Source organism: Jaculus jaculus, chromosome 14, assembly GCF_020740685.1.
Source record: "Jaculus jaculus isolate mJacJac1 chromosome 14, mJacJac1.mat.Y.cur, whole genome shotgun sequence".
Taxonomy (NCBI): domain Eukaryota; kingdom Metazoa; phylum Chordata; class Mammalia; order Rodentia; family Dipodidae; genus Jaculus; species Jaculus jaculus.
In genome coordinates this window covers 31,909,824-31,936,331 of record NC_059115.1, presented here as the reverse complement: position 1 = coordinate 31,936,331, position 26,508 = coordinate 31,909,824, and the positions used below count along the sequence as shown (strand labels likewise).

The 26,508-nt window shown below is 44.2% G+C and overlaps 1 protein-coding gene across 2 annotated transcripts in view; it reads left to right on the top strand.

The window, feature by feature from the left end:
- The window catches only part of Irak2 (interleukin 1 receptor associated kinase 2), a 96,845-nt gene extending 70,614 nt beyond the window's left edge, over nucleotides 1-26,231 (top strand). Inside the window, exons 8-12 of one of the 2 annotated variants that reach the window (XM_045134515.1) lie at nucleotides 3,560-3,755; nucleotides 11,477-11,539; nucleotides 17,181-17,381; nucleotides 23,316-23,598; nucleotides 25,107-26,231. In XM_045134515.1, the coding sequence (XP_044990450.1) occupies nucleotides 3,560-3,755; nucleotides 11,477-11,539; nucleotides 17,181-17,381; nucleotides 23,316-23,598; nucleotides 25,107-25,213 (850 nt within the window). In that variant the 3' untranslated portion in view covers nucleotides 25,214-26,231. The remainder of the gene's footprint in view (nucleotides 1-3,559; nucleotides 3,756-11,476; nucleotides 11,540-17,180; nucleotides 17,382-23,315; nucleotides 23,599-25,106) is intronic. The other variant, XM_045134516.1, reaches the window with a different exon arrangement.
- The last annotated feature ends 277 nt before the right edge of the window (nucleotides 26,232-26,508 follow it).

Below are 26,508 nucleotides of genomic sequence, written 5' to 3'. Positions count from 1 at the left end.
AGCCTAGACTGACCTTGAATTTGCAATGATCCTCTTGTGATTATAGGCATGCACTACCTGGTGTCTTTTTGAGGTAGGGTTTCACTCTAGCCTAGGCTGATCTGGCACTCACTCTGTAGTCCCAGGCTGGTCTTGACCTCACAGTGATCCTCCTGCCCTCTGCCTCCCAAGTGCTGGGATTAAAGGCATGCACCACAACACTTGCCAGTATCTTCTTTTGGCTGGGGCATTGAGGCCGTTGATATTAAGAGATATTATTGAAAGGTGTGTATTTATGTTTGCCATTTTTTTTGTGTGTGGTTCCGGTTCTACCTTTGCTCTTTTGTCTTAACTAGTATTTGAGTATTGCTTGTTTTTTCCAGGTTCCTTATATGTGTGCTTTACCTTTTCTTCAGTATGGAGGATTCTATCAAGTATTTCTCTAGAGCTGGTTTTGTCTTCAAATACTCCTTTAACCTGCTTTTGTCATGAAATGTCCTTGTTTCTCCGTCTATTTGAATGGATAGCTTTGCAGGATAAAGTAACCTTGGTTGACAGTTGTTATCTTTCAGAACTTGGAATACATCACTTCAAGCCCTCCTGGCTTTTAAAGTTTGTGTTGAATAATCTGCTGTAATCCTGATGGGCTTGCCTTTGTAGGTAACTTGATTTTTCTGTCTAACTGCTTTCAATATTTTTTCTTTGGTTTGTGTGTTTGGTAGTTTGATTATAATATGGCGAGGAGAGGTTCTTTCCAGGTTTTGTCTGGCTGGGGTTCTAAAGGCTTCCTGTATCTGCATTGGCACCTCTTTCCCAATTTGGGGGAAGTTTTCTTCTATGATTTTGTTGAAGATGCCTACTTTGCCTTTGGAGTAGAATTCTTCTCCTTTTACTATGCCTTGAATTCTTATATTTGATCTTTTCATAGTGTCCCGAATATCTTGAAATTCCCACTCATACTTTTTTATAAGTTTGTCTTTCTCTTTGTTGGACCGTATTAGATCTGCCACCTGGTCTTCTACTTAGATATTTTGTCCTCTCCTTCATCCATTCTACTGATGAGATTTTCTTTCTTTCTTTTTTTTTTTTTTGTGAGATTTTCTACAGAGTTTTTTTATTTCATTAACTGTGTTCTTCATTGCTAGTAATTCTGACTAGTTTTTCTTTTATTATTTTAATTTCCTTATTTATGTCTTGTATTGCCTTCTTTATTTCATGAAATTGGAGTCCTGCATTCTTCTTTGATTCCTTTGATTTCCTCTTTGAGTTCTTCTTTGACTCCTTTGATTTGTTCTCTGACATCTTTGAACGTATTTACAATCATTCTTTTGAAATCTTTCTCATGCATTTCCTCTAACTAGTTCTCACTGGAGGTCATTTCTGATGCATTAATATTGTTAGGTAGATTTATATTGTCTTGCTTTTTAGTGTTTCTTGTGTTATAATGTATATATTTTTGCATCTTGGATTAAGTTAATGCTTGGATTTTCTAGCTAGCTAGGTATTCTTAGCTGTATCAATTGATTTGATGTTATATGTCTTAAAGATAGGAGCTTAAGGTGTTAGGTGTGGCTCTTAAGGCTCTCAGAGTATCTACAAAGATGTTTCTAGGGGTTGAGTTTCCCTGCTATGGGAGTATTCAAGTAGGCTGTGTAGAATAAAATACAGGTAGATTCTAAAATTGAACTAAACACTGTACACATTCAATCAAAATCAGCACCGAATATTTATGCAAGAGTGGTTATTATAACAACCAGATCCTCTATGAACAAAGAGGTTAAGATTTCTGGTTTGTTGAGGGATCCAAGTCAGCTTGTGACCAAGTGAGACCCTTCCCTAATGCAATCAATCCCAGTTACCTTTTTGGATGATTTTGGTCTCAGTCAAGTTGCTGGCTGGGTTGTTGGGCTGCTGTCCTGATTTCTGGAGCTGGGCACTGGCTTTTCCTATGGGGCAATCCAAGGCTGGCAACTGTGGACCTGCAGATCGGCACCCCCGCTGCTGGAACTGCTACTGCTGCTGCTGAAGCTGCCGCTGCTGGATCTGTTGCTGCTGCTGGTAAAGCTGCTGCTGCTGGGTCTGTCACTGCTGCTGCTGCTGTAGCTGCCACTGCTGGTTCCACCACTGCTGCCTCTGAAGCTGCTGCTGCTGCTGCCGCTGAAGCTGCCGCTGAAGCTGCTGCTGCTGGATCTGCTAATGCCGCCTCTGAAGCTGCCGCTACTGGATCCACCACTGCTGGGGCCACTACTGCCGGTGCTGGAGCTGCTGATGTTGCTGCCAGACCCTGCTCCTGCTTGGGTCCTGCTGTTGGCTCAAGTCGGCGTGGCTGGTCCCAGGACCACTGCTCTGTTCGCTGGAGCTGGGCTGTGGCTGTGGGGGAGGGGAGGGAGCCGCAGCTGCTCTGGTTCTCTCGCTGCTCCACGTGTTCTTCTACCTCCTGGTCTGCTCCTCCATTGCTTGCTGCTGCTCTCCCCTCACGTTTCTTGAGTTGCGGAGAGTGCCGGTGTGAGTGGAAGCTCCTGCACTTACCTTTTCCTGTGGCTCAAGCTGAGCCTGGCGGCTTTCTGGTGCCCCGCCGCCGTGGTTGGCGGACCTGTTGGGGCTGCTTTTGCCAGTCTGTGTGGGCTCTGGATGCTCTGGATCTCTTCTACTTCTCCCCTGCCATTTCACTTTCCTATACACCTGACTGTTTAGTAAAAGTGTGTATTTTGCTGAGTTTTTTTCATCTTTTTCCCCCTAGGCTGCTTTGGCGTGGTACCTATGCCGCCATCTTAACCGGAAGTCCACAGTATCTTCTTTTTAAAACACTAGTTGTGCAGTGGAAGCATGCTGGGCACATAAAATACTATTTAGTTAGTCCTACTTAGCTTTTCTCCCCTCCCCTCTGGAGTACTACCTCTGATTTAATTCCCTCCAACTAGATGACTGATTTTTACAGTCCTTTTGAAGTTTTTAAATTGTTCCTATTCCCTACATTGTGGGCAGGTTGAGTCATAAAAGATGCTGGTATTGAGCTGGACCGATGGCTCAACAGTTAAGGTGCTTGCCTGTGAAACTTAAGGACCCAGGTTCGATTCTCCAGTACCCATGTAAGCCAGATGCATGGATGTTCATGCATCTTGAGTTTTTTTGCAGTGGCTTGAGGTGCATTCATTCTGTCTATCTGCCTCTTTTTCTCTCTCAAATAAGTTAAATTAAATTAAATTAAATTAAATTGTAAGATGCATAGGCCAGGACTGGGGGTCTGGACAGCTTTGGAAAGGACTAGGACAGCACAAGCAGTGAGCTTGGCAAGCTGAGCTGTTCACTCTGACATCTGGGAAGTGGGCTGTACCTCTCTGGCCACATTTTAGGACAGCACTACTATTCTTGACTCCATCCCCATTTGCTGGAGGGAGTAGGCTGCCAAGGCCCTGCCTTCCCTGTCAGGGCTGACTCAGAGCTCCATATTGGGGGTCTCCTGTGGGCCCCCACTTGCAGGTGCTAATGTTGCCCACTGCTCAGTTGTCTGTCCAAAAGGTTCTTCATGGAAACCCTCTGCTTAGAATAAGAAAGTTCTCTCCACTTGCTTTTCCCACAGCTCCAACATTTTGCTAGACCAAAATTTCACTCCCAAGCTGGCTCATCCAGTGGCTCACTTACATCCTGTCGACAAAAGGTCTAAGTACACGATGATGAACACCCACCTTTTCCAGGCCTCAGCTGCATATCTGCCAGAAAACTTCATCCGAGTGGGACAGCTGGACAAGCAAGTGGACGTCTTCAGCTGTGGAATAGTAAGGGCTTCCTTGTCTGCTCAGCCTCTGGCCTGTATGCATGTTCCTTTCCCATAGCCCCTCTGGAAGCACAGGGCTTCCATGCAAGTACAGCAGGAGCAGCCTAACTGTGGCTAAATAGGCTAAATCGGCCTGTTTTGCCTTTTTTTCTTTTCTTTTGTCCCTTGTCTTTTCTTCCCTTGCTATGCTGGGGTTTGAACCTAGGCCTTGTTCAGGCTGGTCAACTGCATACATCCAAGAAGTTTGCTTTTTTTTTTTTTTTTTTTTTTTTTTGGTTTTTCGAGGTAGGGTCTCACTCTGGCTCAGGCTGACCTGGAATTCACTATGTAGTCTCAGGTTGGCCTCGAACTCTCGGAGATCCTCCTACCTCTGCCTCCCAAGTGCTGGGATTAAAGGCGTGCACCACCACGCCCGGCAGAAGTTTGTTTTTTGAGAGAAGTTTGTTTTTTTGCTGTCTATTCTAGTTAGCCTCCGATTTGTGATCATCCTGCCTCAGCTTTTTGAGTAGCTCAGACTATAGATATGTGACAGCAGACCCAGCTTCTATGGCCTTTGAATTATGAGTCATTTCTATAGTTATAAATTATTGGATAGCCAAACATAGTAGCAAGTACATAAAATCACAACACTTGAAAGGCTGAGGCAAGAGGATCATCTGGTGAGTTCCAGGTTTTCCTGGGCTCTCTCAAAAAATGGGTCTGAGAATGCAGTTCAGATAAGATTGCTTGTTTAGCATTCATGAAGCCCTGGGCTCTATCCCCAGTTTGTTAAACTGTGCATGGTGGTGCATGTCTGTAATCCCAGCACTTGGTTGGTAGACACAGGAGGATCAGAAGTTCAAGGTCATCTTTGGCTATATAGTAAGTTCAAGGCCAGGCTGGGATATATGAGACCCTTCCTCATTTTTTTTTCTATTTTGGTTTTTTGAGGTAGGGTCTCACTTTACCTTAGGCTGACCTGGAATTCACTGTGTAGTCTCATGGTGGCCTTGAACTCATGGCAATCCTCCTACCTCTTCCTCCCAAATGCTGGGATTAAAGGCATGTGCCACCATACCTGGTTTGCATTTTTCTTTTCTTTTCTTTCTTTTCTTTTTTTTTTTTTTTTTACAAAAAACAGAATACTACAAAAAGAAAAAGGATGCATGTTCCAGACCTTACATGGTTCACACAGGCTGAGATATTGATGATGTCGCCCCTTCTTGAAGTATAGCATCTAGTACTGCCCAGAGTCTAGTAGGCAACAAATAGCATCTCCTGACTTCCCATTCCCATTCAGTCATCACCCAGTGATCTATCCATTTGTTTTCTCTGTTCCTATTCATACTTCTACCCCTCTGCAATGGCTCACCCATCCAACCATCCCAACCCACATCCTTCCCTGCCACCACTTCCCCTTGCCAGTCAGGACCACGTGCCATGTTGAAACAGACAGACAAAGCCTAGTCACTCTCCCAGGAGTTCATGGTCTGAGTGTAGTGATTTATGATGTTTATCTCTGGAACACACCCTGATTCCTTGCAATTTCTATAGGGTTGACCAGACACATTTAGTTTTTGAAGTACGGTCTCACTCTAGCCCAGGCTGACCTGGAATTCACTATGTAGTCTTAGGGTAGCCTTGGAACTAATGGCCATCCTCCTACCTCTGCCTCCTGAGTGCTGGGATTAAATGCATGTGCCACCATACCCGGTGATAATTATATCTTCTTTTAGGGTGATGATAACCTGGCCAGTGTGAAATGCCAGAGAATGGTATGCAGTTTTCCAGCTTCATTTGACTGTGGAGCCTTGTTTCCTTAGCCTCTGCATAGAACCCAGTCTGGGAAACAATAACCAAGAAACCCAACAGTCTGTCTGGCCTCAGCCAGGCTCAGCCACACTTTGGGCCTTGCCCTCTACCTCCCTCACCAGTCTTGAACTCTGCACTTCCTCTCTCTGACCACAGTTCCCTGTCCATTCACATCTAGAGCCTCCTCATGCCTGCAGCTGGACCTGTGTGAGCCAGATTAAGCTGTCCCAGCTGGCCAGCTCTGCTAGTTCCCACGCGCTTTAAATTCTCTGTGGCTGCTTCATTGGAACTCAGCAGGGCTGGCCCAGGCTCCTGATCTTTTGAGGACCAGTGGTTTTTGGATGGTGGAGGGAGGAGGATCATGAATTATAGACTAGCCTGAGAAACTTAGACTCTGTCTACAAGCAAACAAATGAGCAGAACTGAATTCCTCACTATGGAATCATATGTTCTAGTGTAGTTCAGCTCTGTAATAATACAGCCCATAATCAATGTCTTGGGGGTAATGTTGCACATACAGAGTAACAGGATAGCACATATAAACTGGGTAGCATGGGACATATCAAAGAGTGTTATGAGCTGAGCATGGTGGCACAAACCTGTGATCCCAGCTGTTGGAAGACAGAGGCAGGAAGATCAGAGTTCAAGGTCATTCTTGGCTACATAGTGAGTTTGAGGCCAACCTGGGCTACATGAGATCTTAATCTTATCTCAGAACACACACACACACACACACACACACACACACACACACACATGCGCTAACTTTTGGTGTGAGGATGACATCCAAAGCGTTGCACATACTAAACATACCCTCTGCCACTGAGCTGCATCCCGGTCTTATACTTTCAGTTTCCTGACTCAGTTCTTTTTTAAAAAATATTTATTTATTTACTGGAGAGAGAGATAGAAAGAGGCAGATATATACATAGGGAGAACGGGTATGTCAGGCTTCTAGCCACTGTAAACAAACTCCAGGTGCATGTGCCACTTTGTGCATCTGGCTTGCATGAGTACTGGGGAATTGAACCTGAGTCCTTAGGCTTTTCAAGCTAGTACGTTAACTACCAAGCCATCTCTCTAGCCCAGTTCTTCTTAAATTTAATTTAATTTTTATTTGTATGTATGTATGCCAAAGTAGTTTCTTGTCACTGCAAATGAACTCCAGATACATGTACCACTTTGTATCTGGCTTTATGTGGGCACTGGAGAATTGAACCCACACCCAGCAAGTGCTTTTAACCACTGAGCTATCTCCCCAGGCTTCTAATTCAGTTCTTGGTGTCACACTTGGCTTTTTCATTCATCCATCTACCTTGTGTTCATTCATTCACTGAGTTCTCACTACCCCCTCCACTCTTTTCAGCCCTGCCACTGATTAACAGTTATGATTTTGAATTTTGGCTCTTCCTATTGGGAGCATACGGCATTTCTATGTTTGTGCATTTAAAATTTTTTTTTTGTTTTATGTTTATTTATTTATTTGAAAGTGACAGACAGAGAAAGAGGTAGAGAGAGAGAGAGAGAGAGAGAGAGAGAGAATGGGCACACCAGGGCCTCCAGCCACTGCAAACAAACTACAGACGCATGTGCCCCCTTGTGCATCTGGCTAACATGGGTCCTGGGGAATTGAGCCTTGAACCGGGATCCTTAGGCTTCACAGGCAAGCGCTTAACCACTGAGCCAACTCTCCAGCCTTTTTTTTTTTTTTTTTTTTTGAGGTGGGGCCTATCCCAGGTTGGGATTAAAGACATGCACCACCACACCTCCACACTTCACTTTGTTTGTTCCAGATAGGGTCTCACTCTACTGACTCCAGACTGACCTGGCCTTCACACTATAGTTCCAGGCTGACCTTAAACTCATGGTAATCCTCCTACCTCTGCCTTCCAAGTGCTGGATTAAAGAAAGGCCTGTGCCACCACACCTGGCCTCCTTGTTTTTTGATAAGTACCAGGTGACCTGGTGAAAGGCTTGTCTTTCTAGGGCAGAGGAAGTATCTGCTTATTCATTTCCTGTTTTCTTCCCTTTCCAGCAGGCTGTGCTGGGCAGTCCCTTCTCAACTGGCTCCAGGCCCACTTGCTGCAGTGATGCCTTCTGCTGCCCCCTCCTGGCCATTGCTAGTCAGCCCTTACATTACCCCTATGGCCTGGGTCCCTTGTTGACCAGTGTGCCCCTACTCTGACTTGCTGCAGGAGGGTGTGGGAGATACTTGACATTACGCACAGGTCACTCATTCCTGCAGCACCCACCTCTGCTTGGTCCCAGCCCCACTTAACAGATGCGGAGCCTGAGGTCCAGGTTTCAGTTCCCAGCCCAGAGATCAGGAGTGCATTCCCTCAGGATGGGAGCCCACCCTTTAGTTACTCAGAGCCCCTCAGTACTGCACCATCAGAGAATTCCAATTGAATCAGGTTTCCTGTTCACACAGTCTTATTACTCATACTGGCTCCTGAGTGGATGAAATAAGGAAAAATTATGTTGGTACACTGTGGGAGACATGGGTGGTGGACGCTATGGACTCTGCCCAGAGTACGCACTATACCCAGATTCCTTCTGTTCTTTTTTTTTTTTAAGTTTTTAAATTTTTATTAACATTTTCCATGATTATAAAAAAATATCCCATGGTAATTCCCTCCCTCCCCACCCCCACACTTTCCCCTTTGAAATTACATTCTCCATCATATTACCTCCCCATTACAATCATTGTACTTACATATATACAATATCAACCTATTAAGTATCCTCCTCCCTTCCTTCTGTTCTTGAGAACCATGCACCCTTGCTTTTGGGTTTCTAAATGAGGCCATCTTTTATATAGGGTATGTGTGGTGTATGCATGTGTGTGGGTGGCGGGCAGAGGAGAACTTCAGGTACCCTTCTCTAGCCCATCCATGTACTTCCTTGAGAAAGTATCTCCACCTCAACCTTGATCTGCCATTGTCAGGAAGCTCCAGTAGTTGTATCTTCCCACTGAGGACTAGGGCTACAGATGTGCATGGCTGGCCTAGCTTTTTTTAAAAGTGTGTTTTAGAAAATCAAATAGTTCCATTCTCTCAGCAGCAAGTGCTCTTAAGTGCTGAGCCATCACCCAGCTGTAAATAAGATGATCTTTTTTCTTTCTTTCTTTTTGTTTTTTTTTTGAGGTTGGGTTCCACTCTAGTCCAGGCTGATTTGTAAATTACACTGTAGTCTCAGGGTGGACTCCAACTCATAGTGATCTCCCTATCTCTGCCTCCCGAGTGCTGAGATTAAAGGCATGCACCACCATGCCTGGCTTCTCTCTCTCTCTCTCTCTCTCTCTCTCTTTTTTAACGTAGGGAGGGTCTCATTGTAGCCCAGGCTGACCTGAAACTCATTTTGTAGTTCCAGGCTAGCCTCAAACTCACAGCAATCCTCCTACCTCTGCGTCACCACATCTGGCAATGAGATGATCGTTAAGTATGGGACTAACTAGGTATGTAGCTCAGTTGGTGCTTGACTAGCATGTGTGACACCCTAGGTTCAATCCCCAGCACCACACAAAACAATGTGGTAATGCGTGGCTGTAATTCTGGCATCGAGGAAGCAGAGGTTAGGGGATCAGGAGGTCAAGGTCTTTGAATGAATTTGATGGCAGGCTGTGCTATGAGATTTTGTCTTTAATAAAAGGGGTCTTGGGCTGGAGAGATGGCTTAGCAGTTAAGGTGTTTGCCTGCAAAGCCAAAGGACCCAAGTTTGATTCCCCAGGACCCATATAAGCCAGATGCACAAGGGGTGTGTGTGTCTGGTTTGTTTGTAGTGACTAGAGGCTCTGGCACATCCATTCTCTCTCTCTCTCTCTCTTTTTGTAAATAAATAAATAAATAAATAAATGTTTTTTAATTTTAATTTTATTTGTTTGAGAGAGAGAGAGGAGAGAAAGAGAAAGAGAGGCAGATAGAGAGAATGGGCATGTCAGGGCCTCCAGCCACTGCAAACAAACTCCAGATGCATGTATCATCATCTGGCTTATGTGAGTACTGGGGAGTTGAACCTGTGTCCTTAGACTTCACAGGCAAGAGTCTTAACTGCTAAGCCATCTCTCCAGCCCTATTTTTTATATTTTATTTTTATTATTTATTTATTTGAAAGAGAAAGAGGGAGAAAGAGAGACAGAATGGGCATGTCAGGGCCTCCAGCCACTACAAATGAACTCCAGACGCATATGCCCTCTTGTGCATCTGGCTAACGTGGGCCCTGGGGAATCAAACCTGGGTCCTTTGACTTTGAAGGCAAATGCCTTAAATGTTAAGCTATCCTTCCAGCCCCCTAAATAACTTGTTTTTTGAAAAAGGGATCTTTGTGTGTGTGTGTGGTATATGTGAGGGTGTGTCTGAATAGTTATATAAATAAAATTATACACTTGATTTTTAAAAATATATCTTTATTTATTGATTTGAGAAAGAGAGATAGAGAGTTGGCACATCAGGGCCTCCTGCCATTGCAAACAAACTCCAGATGCATGTGTTAACTTTTTGTGTCTGGCTTTACATAGGTACTAAAGATTCAAACCTGAGTCATCAGGCTTTATAAGAAATTGCCTTTAACTACTGGGCCATCTTTCCAATTCCTTTTCTTTTTTTTTTTTTATGTAGACAGTGTCTCATGTAGCCTAGGCTATCTTTAAATTTCCTGCATAGCTGAGGATGTCCTTGAACTCCTGACCATCCTGTCTCCACCCTCCAAGTGCTAGAATTATAAGCATGCACACAGTGCCTGACTTTACAACTGAATTTTATAGTCCCGTTCTCTTTGTCTTGTCTTATCAATGAATGAGAATTTCTTTCTTTCTTTCTTTCTTTTTTTTTTTTTTTTTAGCATTGGCTACATAGTGAGTTTGAGGTCCTGTCTCAAATAAAACTCATGGTGCTTGGGAGATGGCTCATTGGTTAAAGGCATTTGCTTGCAAAGACTGCTGGCTTGAATTCAATTCCTCAGTCACTTACATGAAGCTGGACAGGCATTTGTTTGCGGTGATAAGAGACCCTGCTCCCCCATGAGCAAATAAATAAGCAAAAAAAAAAAAAAAAAGAAAGAAAGAAAGAAAGAAAACTGCCTTTAATCCCAGAACTTGGGTGGCAGAGGTAGGGTTGCAGTGAGTTCCAGGCCATCCTGAGACTACATAGTGAATTTAAGGTCAGCCTGGAATAGAGTGAGATCCTGCCTCAAAAGAGAGAGAAAGAGAGGGAGGGAGGGAGAGACAGAGAGCCGGGCGTAGTGCACGCCTTTAGTCCCAGCAGCTGAGTTTGAGGCTACCCTGGGACTACATAGTGAATTCCAGGTCAGCCTGAGCTAGAGTGAAATCCTACCTCACTAAAACAAACAAACAACAACAACAACAAAGAATGAAAAACCTCAAACCAAAAAAAAAAAAAAAAATAGTGGGCTGGAGAGATGGCTCAGCAGTTAAAGGAGCTTGCTTGCTTGCAAAGCCTGACAGCCTGGGTTCAATTCCCTAGTACCTATGTAAAGTCAGATGCATGAAGTGATGAATAAATGTGGAGTTTGTTTGCAATGGCAAGCAAGGCCCTGGTGCACCCACTCTCTCTTCATTTCTCTATCTACCTACCTACCTACCTACCTACTTCTGCAAATAAGTAAATAATTTAAAAAATATGGTGTTTTGGGGCTGGAGAAATTGCTTAATGGTTAAGGTGCTTGCCTGCGAAGCCTAACAGCTGGGGTTCCATTTCCAAGGACCCACGTAAGCCATATGCACAAAGTGGCACATATATCTGAAGTTCATTTTTAGTGGCTGGAGACCCTGGTATGTCCTCCTTTCTCTCTGCATCACTTAAGTAAATAAATAAATAAAATATTTAAAAGTATGGTGCTTCTGTCATGGCCAGAACCTCCTGACGACCTTGTTCAAGTGTCTGGGCCATGCTAACCTGTGTCTGTTCTGTGCAGGTGTTAGCAGAGGTTCTCACTGGCATCCCTGCAGTGGACAAGGACCGCAGCCCTGTTTATCTGGTAAGGAACTTGGACTCTGGACATTGCGTGTATATTTGGACTCATTTACATGTGGGCATGGAGAGCTGTGCTCATTGTTTCTGTGGTCCTGAGGTCTTAGTGCAGAGTTTTACATATCTCACACACCCACCACTTACCATCCACAGGGTCTTTTAAACAGCAGCCAAGCTGGGCGTGGTGGTGCATGCCTTTAATCCCAGCACTTGGGAGGCAGAGGTAGAAGAAGGATTGCTGTGAGTTGGAGACTACCCTGAGACTACATAGTGAATTCCAGGTCAGCCTGGGCTAGAGTGAGACTCTACCTAAAAAAAAAAACCAAAAAATAAAATAAATAAAAGCAGCAGCTAGCCAGGTGTGGTGGCATACTCCTTTAATTGCAACACTCAGGAGGCCAAGGTTGTAAGATCACCATGAGTTTGAAGCCAGCCTGGAGCTAAAAGAGTGAGTTCCATCTAGGTCAACCTAGGCTAGAGAGAGACCCTGCCTTGAAAACATCAAAAAAGGAAAACAGCTAAGATGGCCTGTGTTCTGTGTTGGTACTTTATGTATATAATCTTTTGAAATCATGTCACATCTCATGATAGGGTCATGGTGTGGGTCTGTGCATGAGGAAAGCCAGCTCTGAGATTCACGTGAGAGCTCAGTTACTGTCATAACTGGAATCTGAGTCTCCAGGACCTCCTGTCTTCAGTTCCTACTCATGACATTCCTGACCATGTCAGTCCAGCCATATATTGTCATGCAGTATCGCAGCTGAGAAAACTGAGGCTTCCTGACACTATACAGAAGCTCAGACCTGCTGGCATCCTGTGGACATGACATAACAGGGTGTGTGCTCCAGTTCTCTTTGGCTTTTCCATTCACCTGGGTCGCGTGCTGGCCACTTGTGCTCTCTTGTTAGTCAGTTTCATGGTCCATTCTGTTTGTGTGGCTGAGTGTGTGTATATATATGTATGTATGTATGTATACATACATACATACATACACACACACACACCCATATATATATATATATATATACATACATACACACACCCACCCATATATATATATATATATATATGGGTGGGTGTGTGTATGTATGTATATATGGGTGTGTGTGTATGTACGTATGTATGTATATTTGGTGTTTTCGAGGTAGGGTCTTGCTCTAGCCCCGGCTGACCTGGAATTCACTATGTAGTCTCAGGGTGCTCTTGAACTCATGGCAATTCCCCTACCTCTGCTTTCCGAGTGCTGAGATTAAAGATGTGTGCCACTACACCCGGCTAATATTTATTTATTTGTTTTTGGTTTTTTGAGGTAGGGTCTCACTCTGGCCCAGGCTGACCTACAATTAACTATGTAGTCTCAGGGTGGCCTTGAGCTCACGGCAGTCCTCCTACCTCTGCCTCCCAAGTGCTGGGATTAAAGGTATGCACCACCACTCCTGGCTTTATATTTATTTATTTATTTTTAAATTTTTATTAGCATTTTCCATGATTATAAAAAAATCCCGTGTTAATTCCCTCTATATTTATTTTTTAAAAAATATTTATTTATTTGTGTTTTTTTTTTTTTTTTTTTTTTTTTTTTTTTTTAAGACAGAGACTTAGTCTAGCCCAGGCTGACCTGGAACTCACTGTTGTCCCAGACTGACCTGGAACTCAGGGTGATTCTCCTACCTCTTTCTCCTGAGTGCTGGGACTAAAGGTGTGCGCCACTACGTCTGGCCTTTTTTTTTTTTTTTTTTGAGACAAGATGCCACACAGTAGCACATTCTCAGTAGAAAGCTCTCAGTGACAGTGAGCCCCCCCCCCAACCTTAATCTCCTCTTGAGCTCTGGTATTACAGGTATCTGCCACTATGCCTGGCCACAGCCCTCCTAATGAGACTCTGTTTCTGTCACAGCGTCTCCTCCCCTTTCTTTCAGTATGTCATTGCATTTTCAGGTAAAGTGGGTCATTTGACCCATATAGACTGATACTGGATTTACATTCTGATTTTGCTGACTATGTCCTGTAGTCAGGTCTCCTTCACTAGTTTCTCTAATTCTCACATTTCCTGTGCCCTGGCAGTTGTTATTTGAGGTGTTCGTTGTCAAATGCTTCTGTCCAGAAGCTGCATCACCTGCCTTCTCCTGAGCACTGAGGTTGGTCACTGCCTCCCATGCCACACTGTAAAATTCTGCTACTGATGGCTGCTAGATAACATCTCTCCATTAGGGGTGATGGGGTGGGAGCTGTGAACAGTTTCTGGTTTCTTCCAGTTGGTGGTAACCCATCTCTGCAAGTCAGTCATATGTGTCAACACTTGCTGATTACTCACTTTGAACACCATCACATTTTTAAAAAGAAACAGAACAGAAACTGAACTTGCCAAGGTTTTACAGGGAATTGCGTAACTGTCAGAAATGCCTCCCTTCCCACATAGAGGTTTGTACTCACTCTGCAAGCATTGAAGTCCTGACGGTATCAGGAATGTCATGTTCTCAGATCTGGCAACCACTTTTTTGCTTGATGAGGAAACTGAGGCACAGAGGCTTCATTTATTTTTACATGTGTAATATGTATGGTGTGTGTGGTATACACATGTGTGTACAGACACACACACCCCATGTGCACATGCATAGGTCAGAGGAAATGTCTAGTTCTCTCCACTATCCATGCATTTTCTTGAGATGGGGTCTCTCTCAGAACTCAGAACTGCCATTTTCATGAGCCCCAGTGCTCTCTATTCCCCACAAGACTGGGGTTGTAGGTGCATGGTCACATCCAGCTGCTTATCAGGGTGTTGAGGAGTTCCACTTAAGGCATATCAGGTCCTCTCAGGTCCATGCTTGTGTGGCAAGATTGTTCACCTGCTGAGCCATCTCCTTAGCCTTGGCTTCATTTATGCATTTATTTTGCTTTTTTATTTTCTGAGATAGGGTCTCACTGGTCTTGAACTCCTGGGCTCAAGCACTCCTGCCTTATTTAGCTTCTTGTGCTACTGTACTTGCCTAACTTTTAAAATATTTTTATTTATTTGCAAGTACAGAAAGAGTATGTGAGTGGGAGAGCCAGGGAACACATTCTAGACAAATACATCACTTTGTGCATCTGGCTTTATGTGGGTATTGGAAAAATGAACCCAGGCCATCAAACTTTGCAAGCAAGCACCTTTAATCACTGAGCCATCTCTCCAACCCCCTGCCTAATGTTTTAAAAAAAAATTGATTTATGCCAGGCATTGTGGCACATACCTTTAATCCCAGCACTTGAGAGGCTGAGGTAAAAGGATCACCATGACATCGATTCTACCCTGAAACTACAGAGTGAATTCCAGGTCAGCCTGGGCTAGAATGATACCCTGCATCCAAAAAAAAAAAAAAAAAAAATTGATTAATGCCAGATGTGGTGGTGGATGCTTTTAATTCCAGCGTTTGGGAGGCAGAGGCAGGGGGATCACTGTGGGTTTGTGGCCATCCTGAGACTACATAGTAAATTCCAGGTCAGCCTGGGCTAAAGCAAGACCCTACCTTGAAAAAACAAACAAAAAGGTAAAATTATACAAAATTAATAAAATTAGTATGTTTCATGTTTGTGAGTGACCAAGACCATGGAGACCACTCTGAGGCCAAGATGGAAGCTTTTATTTGGGAAAGACAGGAGCTGCCAGGACTGACTCTGAAGAGCAGAGCATAGTCAACTTTGAGATTCCATATAGTGGGCTATATAGAGCTCTTTAGTTGGGGGAAGGTGAGGAAGGAGAAAGAACTCCTTTGTTCTTTACATTAGCCATTTCACAAAGCTAAGGTGTGAGACCAGAAGTGACCAGGTGGGAGATGAGGAGGCAAGAAACCTAGACCTGGGGCATTGTTAGGCAAGGAAGGGATAATGGCTGGGTGGTTTCTTGAGGAATATAGATGACCCACTTCCTTGTCTCTGTTGGCCATCCTGCTATCTTGGGTAACTCCATTTTGTCCTGACCTAACATGTAGCACTTCTGTAATACTTATCATGAGTCAAGCACTGGTCTAAGTGCAGGGGATAAAATGGCCTCAATGGAGTTTCCAGGCTAGTTAGCAAGTAGAGATGTTGTATAAATAAAAAAGATGATTAATATATGAGGTGAAGAAACACAGGAAAAGTTAGGAGACAGAATGAATGAGTAGGATCTGGCTGGTTGGCTGTGTGGAAAAAGTGACATTTGAGCAGCAACCAGAATGCAGGGAGGGAGGAAGACATGGTAAACTTCATAGGAGTGTATACTAGGCAAGGAAAGAAGTACAAAGGCCCTGAGGCATGATGAGCTCACAGACTGCCAAAAACAGAAAACAGCCAGAAAGGCTAGAGAGATGGTTCAGTCAATAAAACACTTGCCATGCAAGTGTGAGGACCAGAGTTTAAATTCCAAGCACCCACATAAATGCTGGGCATGGCACATGCACCTGTAATCCCAGCACTTGGGAGGTGAAGACAGGCAGATCTAAGGGCAAGCTGGCTAGCTAAAGTAGCTGAATTGGTGAGCTCTCAGTTAATGAGAAACCCTGTCTAAATAAATAAAGTGAGACCGCTGATACTGACTTCTAGCCTGCACACGCATGCCTACACATATATGCATACATGCCTGTGTGCCACACACATGCACATGAATGGATGAATGAAAACAGTCAGAATATCTGAGAATGATGATCCAGAAGAAGAGGAAGGAGATGAGATGGAAGAAGTCAGCAGGTGCTCACTTGTCACAGATCTAGGCTTTCTGGGGGCCAGTCAACAGACCGTAGAACTGTGGTACCTCAGGAACACTTGACATTAAAGCAAACATTTAGGGGCTCTGGGTATGGCTCAGAAGCAGAGCCCCTTGCTACCTATTATGTTTGCCAGGCCCTTGGGTTAATCCCATCATCTCAGAAACAAGAATAAAGCCAATATACAAAGAAAATTTCCAACCTACATTTTTCTAATTATGAATGCAAAACAAGCTTATAGAACATTTGGTAACTATAGGAATGTATAAAAATCAATTGAGATCATTCAGAGATAACACTTATTAATTTTTGGCAGTCTACTCTCTGGTCCCTACTTTATATATGTATATAGACTCATAGCTTATCATCTTTTGCAGTGCTGGATGAAAGCTAGGGCTTCACACACATGAGGCAAATACTCTGCCACTGGGCCATTCCTCCAGCCTATTGATATTCTGTATGTATTTATACTTAAAGCACATTTTTGGGAGTGGGGCAAGGTCTCATGTAGCCAGTCTGGCCTCAAATTCAATATGTAGCTGAGGATGACCTTAAACTGTTGATCTTCCTGATCCTACTTCCCAAGTGCTAGGACTACAGGTGTGCCCCACTATGCCTCTGGCTTATGTGTCACTGCTGTAGGTCCATTATTTGATGAGTATTTGCATAACATCTGGGAGTAAGCATTTCACTGTCCCCATTTTCCTGATGGTGTCACTTAAGCCTGGAGAGGTTGAAGCCCTGAATTTATGCTTACAAAATTCCCTGTGCACAGAGGGAGTTTTGCAATTCTCCATTCTTGGGAGAATGGAGACCTGTTTCTGGGATGCATACTTTTTTTTTTCCCACCCTGTGGATTTTCTGACAGCCCTTTGCAGCCCCCACATCCAGCAGCTTACGCGGACATCTCTGCTCTCCTTCCTGTAGAAGGACTTGCTCCTCAAAGAGATCCCTGGGAGCACTGCTTTGCTCTGCTCCAGGAAGATGGGTATGGAGAAGATGGTGGTCAAGGAGATCTGCCAGAACCTTGTGGAGAAGCAGTCAGGGCCACTGCCTGAGGTCTGTGCCAAAGCCTGGGCCACCGCTGTCTGCCTGTGCCTGAGGAGGCGCAATGCCAGCCTGGAGGAGGTAAGCTCTCCCTTTGCCTCCTCTCCTGGACTGCCAGAGCATTTATAGGCCTTACCAGAGATGACTCACTGGCAAGTGATGTCCTAAGCCAAGGCTTTTTTTGTTGCCAGCAGTGGGACATGTTGGAGCCCAGGTCCACAAGCAGGAGTATTATGAGGATTATGACAACTCTGAGGTCAGGTTTGTGGCTGAGCCTCTGGGAGTGCAGGACCAGGTCCTCTGATGGAAGCAGAACTCTTCCTGCTCTTCTCAATCTGCTTCATGCCTCCACCTGCTTCTGTGGCCCCATTACTTTCCCCCACTTTTTTGGAATGGATGGCTTAGGGCTGTAGGCCCAAATATTTATCTTAAATGAGGCTAGACAAGTACCTGAAAGCTGCCATATTCAGCCCTTCGCTGATCTAAGGAATTTATCCTTCTGTGAGCAGGATGTCCTTGTTCCACCAACAATTGCAAATGGTCTGAGTTGAGGGACAGGCTGGCAGATCCAAGGGCCTGGAAGGAGGTCTGAGTGGCTGGAGTACAAAGTCTCTGGGGCAGAGTGGTTTGTCATGAGGCTAGTAAGGAAAAGAGCTGTTGCAATTACCTTCTTGTTGCCTGGACAAAACACCTGCCCAAAAGAAGCTAATAGGAGGAAAGATTTTATTTTGGCTTATAGCCTTGAGAGGAAGCTTCACGATGACAGGGGAAAGCATGGCAAAAACAGAGGATTGGCACCACAATCTTGTTACAGCAGGTGGAAAACAGCGAGAGAGTGAGCTAAGGTCTGGCAAGGAGAATGTGACTGGAACACCCCTAAGCCTGCCCCAAGAAACACACCTCCTCCTGCAAGGGTCTACTTCCCAAATTGCCATCAGCTGGGGCCCGAACATGCAAAACACACTAGTTTGTGGGAGATATCTGGTTCACACAACCACAGGATCCCAGGTTGGCGGGTTCTGAGGTCATAGTAGGGATTGTTTTGAAGTACCTAAGGGATTCAAATGGATAGGATATAATTGGACTTTCATTCTAAGATCTTTTCTTTAACCTCATACTTTTGTTCAAACCACTCATTCCAGTCATTTGTTTAATTTGTCAGTTAGGACAGTAGATTTAAACATGACCATCTGTAGTTAGCTTAACATCTTGAATATGGGCAGTCCAGCTCCAATGCATCCATGGGACTTGGGCCCTTTGTGTGTGGTTTCTGTGCTGCCTGCATGGCTTCCATTTTAGTCAAGATGGCAGTTCTAGCTCAATCCATCACAAAAGAGGGTTCAAAGAAGAGGACACCCTCATATACACTCTTACCTTTAAAAATACAACCAGGAAATGCATACATCACGTTTTTCTTACACCCTTTGGGCCACACCTAGGTCCAAGGGAATGTAGTCTTTAGCTTGGCAGACATTTATCCTGTAAAGATTTAAGGACTGACATTTGATCTGGACCTTGACGGATGAAGAAACATTTGCCATGAAGACTAAAGGGGAATGTGAGATATACAAAAAATAAATGAAAAGTGCTCCTTGCCTACTGTACATCACAACCAAGCTATGATGATGACAGATTGGCTGGGCTCTGGATTGGGAAACCAGCAGGGTTGGGTTTGTTGGCCAGTGCACTGGCTGAATGGCTTAGACCCTGAGATTAATTTTGCTATTCCTCCTGCCTCCTGAGTCCTGAGATTACAGACATGAGCCAGCACTCCTGACTTTCTGATCTTTGTTTTGATACAGGGTCTCATGTAGTCTAGGCTGGCTTTAGACTTGCTATGTAGTATCAAGTCCTTAACCCCCCAGCTAAGAACTGGGATTACAAGATTGTACTACCATGCTTGGCTCTGATCTCTTTTAAAAAAAGTTTATTTATTGAAAGGGTACACACTTGTCATACATATATCACTTTGCATCTGGTTTTACATGGGTGCTGGGGAATTGAACTTGGGCTAACTTGGGTTTTGCAAGCAAATGCCTTTAACCATTGAGAAATCTCCCAGGTCCTGATCTCTTTTTATTTAACAAAATTCAATGTGCATCATGTATAAAATGCGTGAATTCACACACTGAGTTTTTAGAAAGCACAGGAAAACAAGATATGTATGTGAGCTGTACCTCATGATGCAAGATTGTAACCCAACTACTCACAAGGTTGAGGCAGATGGATGGCAAGTTGACAGATTGCCTTCCTGCCCTTCAGAGTGAGTTCAAGGCCAACCTTAATGAGACCCTATCTCAAAACTAAGACGAAGCCAGGCATGGTGGCATGCACCTTTAATCCCAGCACTTGGGAGACAGGTAGAAGGATCACTGTGAGTTTGAGGCCACCCTGAGACCACATAGTGAATTCCAGGTCAGCCTGGCATAGAACAAGACCTTACCTCAAAAACAAAAAACAACAAAAACGTGAGGGCTGGAAGATGACCCAGTAGATAAAGCACTTGTTCCACAACTCTGAGTGCCTGAGTTTGGTCACCAGGCCCCATGTAAAAGCCAAAAACTGTGGCAGGCTTCTGTAATTCCAAGTCTTCCTACAGCAAAAAGGGAGGTGGAGGGGTAGGAGATGAACCAGAAACCCTGCCTTAAACAAGGTGGAAGGCAAGGAACAAAAATTGTCCTCTGAGCTGGGTATGGTGGTGCATTCCTTTAATCCCTGCACTTGGGAGGCAGATATAAGAGGAGCATTGTGAGTTTGAGGCCAAGCTGAGGCTAAAAAGTGAGTTCCAAGATAGGTTTGGCTTGGCTGTGCTTTCAAGGCATTCACACAAAACCTGGGCTAGAATGAAACCTTCCACATGTGTGCCACAGCATGCACACACCCATACTCACATAAACAAATAAATGAATATTAAAAATAAGAAAATTTTAAAAAAATAAAAAAAAAATAAGAAGGTGGGGCTGGAGCGATGGCTTAGCAGTTAAAGGTGCTTGCTTGTAAATTTGGCCTGATGTCCTGGGTTTGATTCCCCAGTGCCCACTTAAAGGCAGATGCACAAAGTGTATCATGTATCTGGAGTTCATTTGCAGGGGCTAGAGACCCTAGTGTGTCCATGCTCTGTTTGTTTCTCACTCACACAAATAAATAAATACTTAGAAAAATAAAAAAAAGAAGGTTAAAAAAAAAAGGGCTAGGGGGCTGGAGAGATGGTTTAGCAGTTAAGGCGTTTGCCTGCGAGGCCCAAGGACCCAGGTTCAACTCTCCAGTACCCACGTAAACCAGATGCACAAGGGGGTGCATGCATCTGGAGTTTGTTTACAGTAGTTGAAGGCCCTGGCAGCCCATTCTCTCTCTCTCAAATATATAAAATACATTTTTTAAAAAAGGGCTGGGGAGATAGCTCAATAGTAGAGTGTTTGCCTAGCATGTGTGTCCAGGGCCCTGGGTTCAATCCTCAGTACATACTCACAAAAGCAGACTATGTATTTATGCTTTGTGTGTGTGTGGAAGAAGCATTCTTTCCCTGCTTCCTTTTGTTTTTTTGTTTTTCAAAGTAGGGTCTCAATCTAGCCCAGGCTGATCTGGAATTCAACAGTCTCAGGTTGGCCTTGAACTCACAGTAATCTTTCTACCTCTGCCTCCTGAGTGCTGAGATTAAAGGCATGTACCACCATGCCTGGCTCTGTTTTCTTTTAATTTTGCTAACCTCCCTAATCAATAAAGCCCTCAAGGGAGACCATCTGTATTAGTGAATTTCTGGTTGAGAGTGCTAGAAACCAAACTCACATTCAGATGTAACAGGGTGATAGGAGTTCAGGAGAGTCCTTGAACTCCAAACTTTAGGTTCATGTCTAATTTTAATCAAAGAATTAAATAGAATAAGACTGAGAAATATAATTATTCTATTAATTTAGGGAAGTACAGAACTAAGGAAAGACACCCATATGGCTTGAGAACCCACATGGAGGGCCATATAGAGGACAAAAAATAAAGTTCAGCTGGGTGTGGTGGTGCACGCCTTTAATCCTAGCACTAGGAAGGCAGAGGTAGGAACATTGCCATGAGTTTGAGGCCACCCTGAGACTACATAGTGAGTTCCAGGTCAGCCTGGACTAGAGTGAAACTATATGTCAAGCCCCCTACCCTCCCCTGCCAAAAAACGTCAGATCATACTTTGATCTTCAGCAAAGTGGAGACTGCAAGGATAGACACAAGGATAGACCCTGCTTGTTACTTTCAAGGGCCCATTCACCCTCACTAACAAAGCTACCTGACTCCTTCTCACAGAGAGAGAGGGAGAGACTGACTCAGATATAGGGAGGAAGAAGATGCATGAGTGAGTGAATGAATGAATGAATGAATTTAGTGGGTCATTTGGACAATCAGCAAAGAAGATGGGCATGGCTTGGCTGTGCTTTCAAGGCCTTCACCCCTAGGCTGTCCAACCCTGAGAGCTCCTGCCTGTCTTGTGCCTGTAGTTCTCTCCATCCCTTTCATCTCTGTTGAGGCTCCATTTATTCCCCTATTAAATGCATTTCTTTTGTTAGGTGAGGAGTCTGGTTTTATTACCAGAAAACATAAGGGAGCCGAGTATGATCTGAGTTTCCCTTTTCTTTCCCTCTTTCTTTCTTCCTTCTCCCCCCCTCCCCTCCCTCCCTCCCTCCCTCCCTCCCTCCCTCCCTCCCCTCCCCTCCCCTCCCCTCCCCTCCCCTCCCCTCCCCTCCCCTCCCCTCCCCTCCCCTCCCCTCCCCTCCCCTCCCCTCCCCTCCCCTCCCCTCCCCTCCCCTCCCCTCCCCTCCCCTCCCCTCCCCTCCCCTCCCCTCCCCTCCCCTCCCCCTCCCTCCCTCCCTCCCTCCCTCCCTCCCTCCCTCCCTCCCTCCCTCCCTTCTTTCTTTCTTTCTTTCTTTCTTTCTTTCTTTCTTTCTTTCTTTCTTTCTTTTTGAGGTAGGGTCTCACTCTAGCCCAGGCTGACCTAAAATTCACTATGTAGTCTCAGGGTGGCTTTGAACTCATGGTGATCTTCCAACCTCTGCCTCCCAAGTGCTGGGATTAAAGGTGTGCGCCACCACGCCCAGCTAAGGCCTAGGTTTCTCTACAAGTTTGTGGATAAGGAGGACAGAAGGAAGGAAGGAAGGAAGGACTAAAACACCTTTAATCCCAGCACTCAGGGAGGCAGAGCTAGGAGGATTGCTGTGAGTTTGAGGCCACCCTGAAACTACATAGTAAATTCTAGGTCAGCCTGGGCTAGAGCAAGACCCTAACTTGAAAAACTGGGGGGGAAAAAATCCCAAAACAACGGGGCTGGAGAGATGGCTTAGCAGTTAAGGCACTTGCCTGTGAAGCTTAAGGACACAGGTTAGATTCCCCAGGACCCACGTAAGCCAGATGTACAAAGTGGTCCATGTGACTGGAGATTTTTTTTGCAATGGCTAGAGGTCCTGGTCTTCCTATTCTCAGTTTCTTTCCCTCCCTTCCTCTGTCTCTCTTGACTTGAAAATATTTTTTTTTTGAAAAGGTAAAATAGCTGAAAGCACTCAATATCTAAACAAATCAATCTGTTAAGTCATAAAATATGCTTAATATAGAAACCCACATTTATATCTTTAAGAAAGTGTAAATTGCGTTTAACCTTAAAACATAAATTAACCCACTTAAGAATCAGCAGTGATCAAAATTGTGAATTTTAAACAATTTCAGAATAAAATAACAGTAAGCACTTTATATTGCTTTATATCTAAAAAAAATACTGCTTACAACTTCTCATAAAAATAGCCCGAGGCAACTCTTTTTTCTTATTCTTCAACAGGATATATTCAACATTATGAACAATATTCTTAAAACCTTAAGTTTCACCGACTTCGAAATACTGTGGTACCCTTTCTTTGATGTGATTTTCTCAAGCTAGAAAAAAAAAAGCATAAAATATATACATATATTTTTTTAAAGCTGACTGCTGGTCTAAGTGCAGAGCATGTTTGTTTGGTCTTGACCAGCTCTTGTCTGACTCCTCCCCAGGCATGTGAAGCCATGGCTGTTGTGGAGGAACGGCTGCGAGGTCAGCTGTCACTGCCTTGGAGCGGACTTGCTGAGGGCACAGTCTCTAACACCCCAGAGGAAACAGATGATGTTGACAATTCCAGACTTGCCACCACCTCCTCTGTGAAGACAGCTTCTTACTCAAGGGCTGTCTCTGTTCCACTCCCTACAAGCAGTGAAGTAGGATTGCTCCTGGCCCGTGGGGAATCTGAGCCTGACTGGCACTTGCAGGTCTGCACTGGCATGCAGCTGCCCCGGGATGGTAAGCACTGAGGGCCGGGTGCTAACTTGGGCCATTACTTCCTTCTGCCCCTTATTTACGACCTTGTAGAGAAATTCAGGCATGATTTTTACAAGCAAGCACTGAACCATCTCTCCAGCCTCACTTTTATTTTTTATTTATGTATATGTTTTTGTGGTTCTGGTGGTGATGCTGGCTGGGCAGTGACGTGTTTCACCAGTGAGCCACATCCCCAGCACTAGTTGACTAGTTGTGTGTGTGTGTGTGTGTGTGTGTGTATGTGTGTGTGTGTGTATGTGTGTGTGTGTGTGTTTTGAGGTAGGATCTCACTCTAGCCCAGGCTGATCTGGAATTCACTCTGTAGTTCCAGGCTGGCCTTGATCTGCTATATCTGCCTCCCAAGTACTGGGACTAAAGACATGCATTACCATGCTTGACTGGATTTTTTTTCCAAACTTTTATTTATTTATTTATTCTTTTAAAAAAATTATTTATTTATTTATTTGACAGAGAATGTGCACACCAGGGCCTCCAGCATGATAAACTATCTCTCCAGCCCTATTTTTTTAAAATACAATGCATGGTACCTCTTTTTTAAAGACCTTATTGCATCTAGAGACCAAGGCTGAATACTTTCTTGGCACCATCAAGGCCCTGTGCTATCTCTCCTGCTTGCTTCTTCATACTGGCCAGGCATTTTTTTATTTAATTTTTTTTTGTTCATTTTTATTTATTTCAGAATGATAGACAGAGAGAAAGAGGGAGAGAGAGAGACAGAGACCGAGACACAGAGAGAAAATGAATGGGCACACCAGGGCCTCCAGCCACTGCAAATAAACTCAAGATGCCTGGGCCCCCTTGTGCATCTGGCTAATGTGGGTCCTGGGGAATCGAGCCTTGGACCAGGGTCCTTAGGCTTCACAGGCAAGCGCTTAACTGCTAAGCCATCACTCCAGCCCTGGCCAGCCACTTTTAAAGAAGTCTTCTACCACTGCCTCTTGAGTGCAAATATGTCCCCATCCTTTAGTAAATGTGGCTCACAGACTAGATACTGACCACTGCCATGGGGAGGATAGAGGAAGGAGGTACAGGCTGTCAACATTGTGGATTCCAAGTCACTGCCGGTGCTGGGAAGGAGTATTGAAAGGGGAAGGGGAAGACCATGGGTTACCCTGCAAAGGCAGAAACCATGCACATGCTGCTGACATTTGGGGCCTGATTCAGAAACTTAATATAAGTGAGATTTTGAACAATGGTATGACTTTGGAAGAATTTTATTTATTTATATAAGAGAGAGAGAGAGAAAGAGCCAGACAGAGAATGGGTGCATCAGAGCTTCTAGCCACTGCAAAGGAACTTCAGATACATGTACCCACTTATGCATCTGGCTTATGTGGTCCTGGGGAATCAAACCTGGGTCCTTAGGCTTAGTAGGTAAGTGCCTTAACTGCTAAGCCATCTCTCTAGCCCAGAAGAACTTTAATCATAACATTTGTTCTTTTTCACTTTCTGTTGAATGTCAACTACAGAGACTTCCTGGAAAATTGAGATCAACGAGGCCAAAAGGAAACTAATGGAGAACATCCTGCTCTACACAGAGGAAAAACTGGACAGCATTGAGCTGTTTGGTCCCTAATGACCTCAGCAGAGCTGAGGACTCTTGTTCTCAGTTTCATAGACAAGTGTCCTGTTCTGACACTGTTCTGAAAAAGACTGAGGCAGAGTCCAAGGTCTGCCAAGACACAACCCAACCTCAGCTTCCCCTGATGAAACAGAAAGAAACCTCCATTTCATCAGAGTTGAATTAGGGGAGAGGGAGCCTCAACTTTTACAGAGCTAAAAGTCCAGGAAGTGCTCTTCCTATTTGGAACTCGTTAGTCACTGCTGTAGCAGAGGAGACCAAAGTGGAATACCTGGTACACAAATGACTCTAGGATGTGGGTGGCTTGTGGTTTCAGGTAGCCTGTGACAGTCACCACCTCCCTTACTGACGCTGTTACCCCAGCAGCTCTCAGTACTCAACAGCTGACAACGCAGTTTTGCAATGCTAGGGCATTTTCCAGTTGGCATCTTTGTATCATCCTTGTGGCAGGCACCAGCAGGTTGTGAAAGCAGGTCAGCTAGAGGCCCAGTGTAGCTCTTGACTCACCTCAAGCTCATGTTTTACCAAAGCCCAACACATGGAAGAGGAATTAGTGTGCTTTCTGCTTCTTCAGCCAACACTTATTTATTAGCCATGTGCTTGGCACCTTCATGCTCCCATTCCATGAGTGCTCATACTTACGGAGCTGCATGGTGCAATCAATCAGCATGTGGTATTTATATAAATGTTCACACTCTTAATGGAGACTGTATTTTGAATTTGTGTTTTATTTATAGCTAGATAAAGGATGAGGAGAACCAGTCTCATGTTTGATTCTGCTGCTAAGTCAATCATTTATGGGATCCCCATTTCCTTGTAAGATAACCCCTGCCTATTCTCCATGCTTCTGCCCTTGGGGGGAAAGGTGCAGGGTAAAAAGCACTTTGAAAATGCATTTATCCTGTTTTATAATATAAACAACAGTATATTAAATGTATAGTTCTGCTATGTAACTAAAATTTTTTGAAAAGTAATGTTACAAATCTTTTGTGGAACAAAGCTTTCTATAATATGCAAGGAGAAAAGTTCTATTTAAGGTAATTGCACTATAGTGATTTTTCTTTTTGTAAGACAAAAACATGTTTTAAAGCCTAAATATACCTTGTAATTTTGTGTCCAGTGCATTTATTTACAGATGTGCTTGACTTAGGATAGTTTTCAACTTAGGATGGGTTTAATCAGCTGTAAGTTGAGGAAAGATTTTATTCTATTTTGGTTTTTCAAGGTAGGGTCTTGCTCTAGCTCAGGCTGTCCTGGAATTCACTGTGTAATCCCAGGCTGGCCTTGAA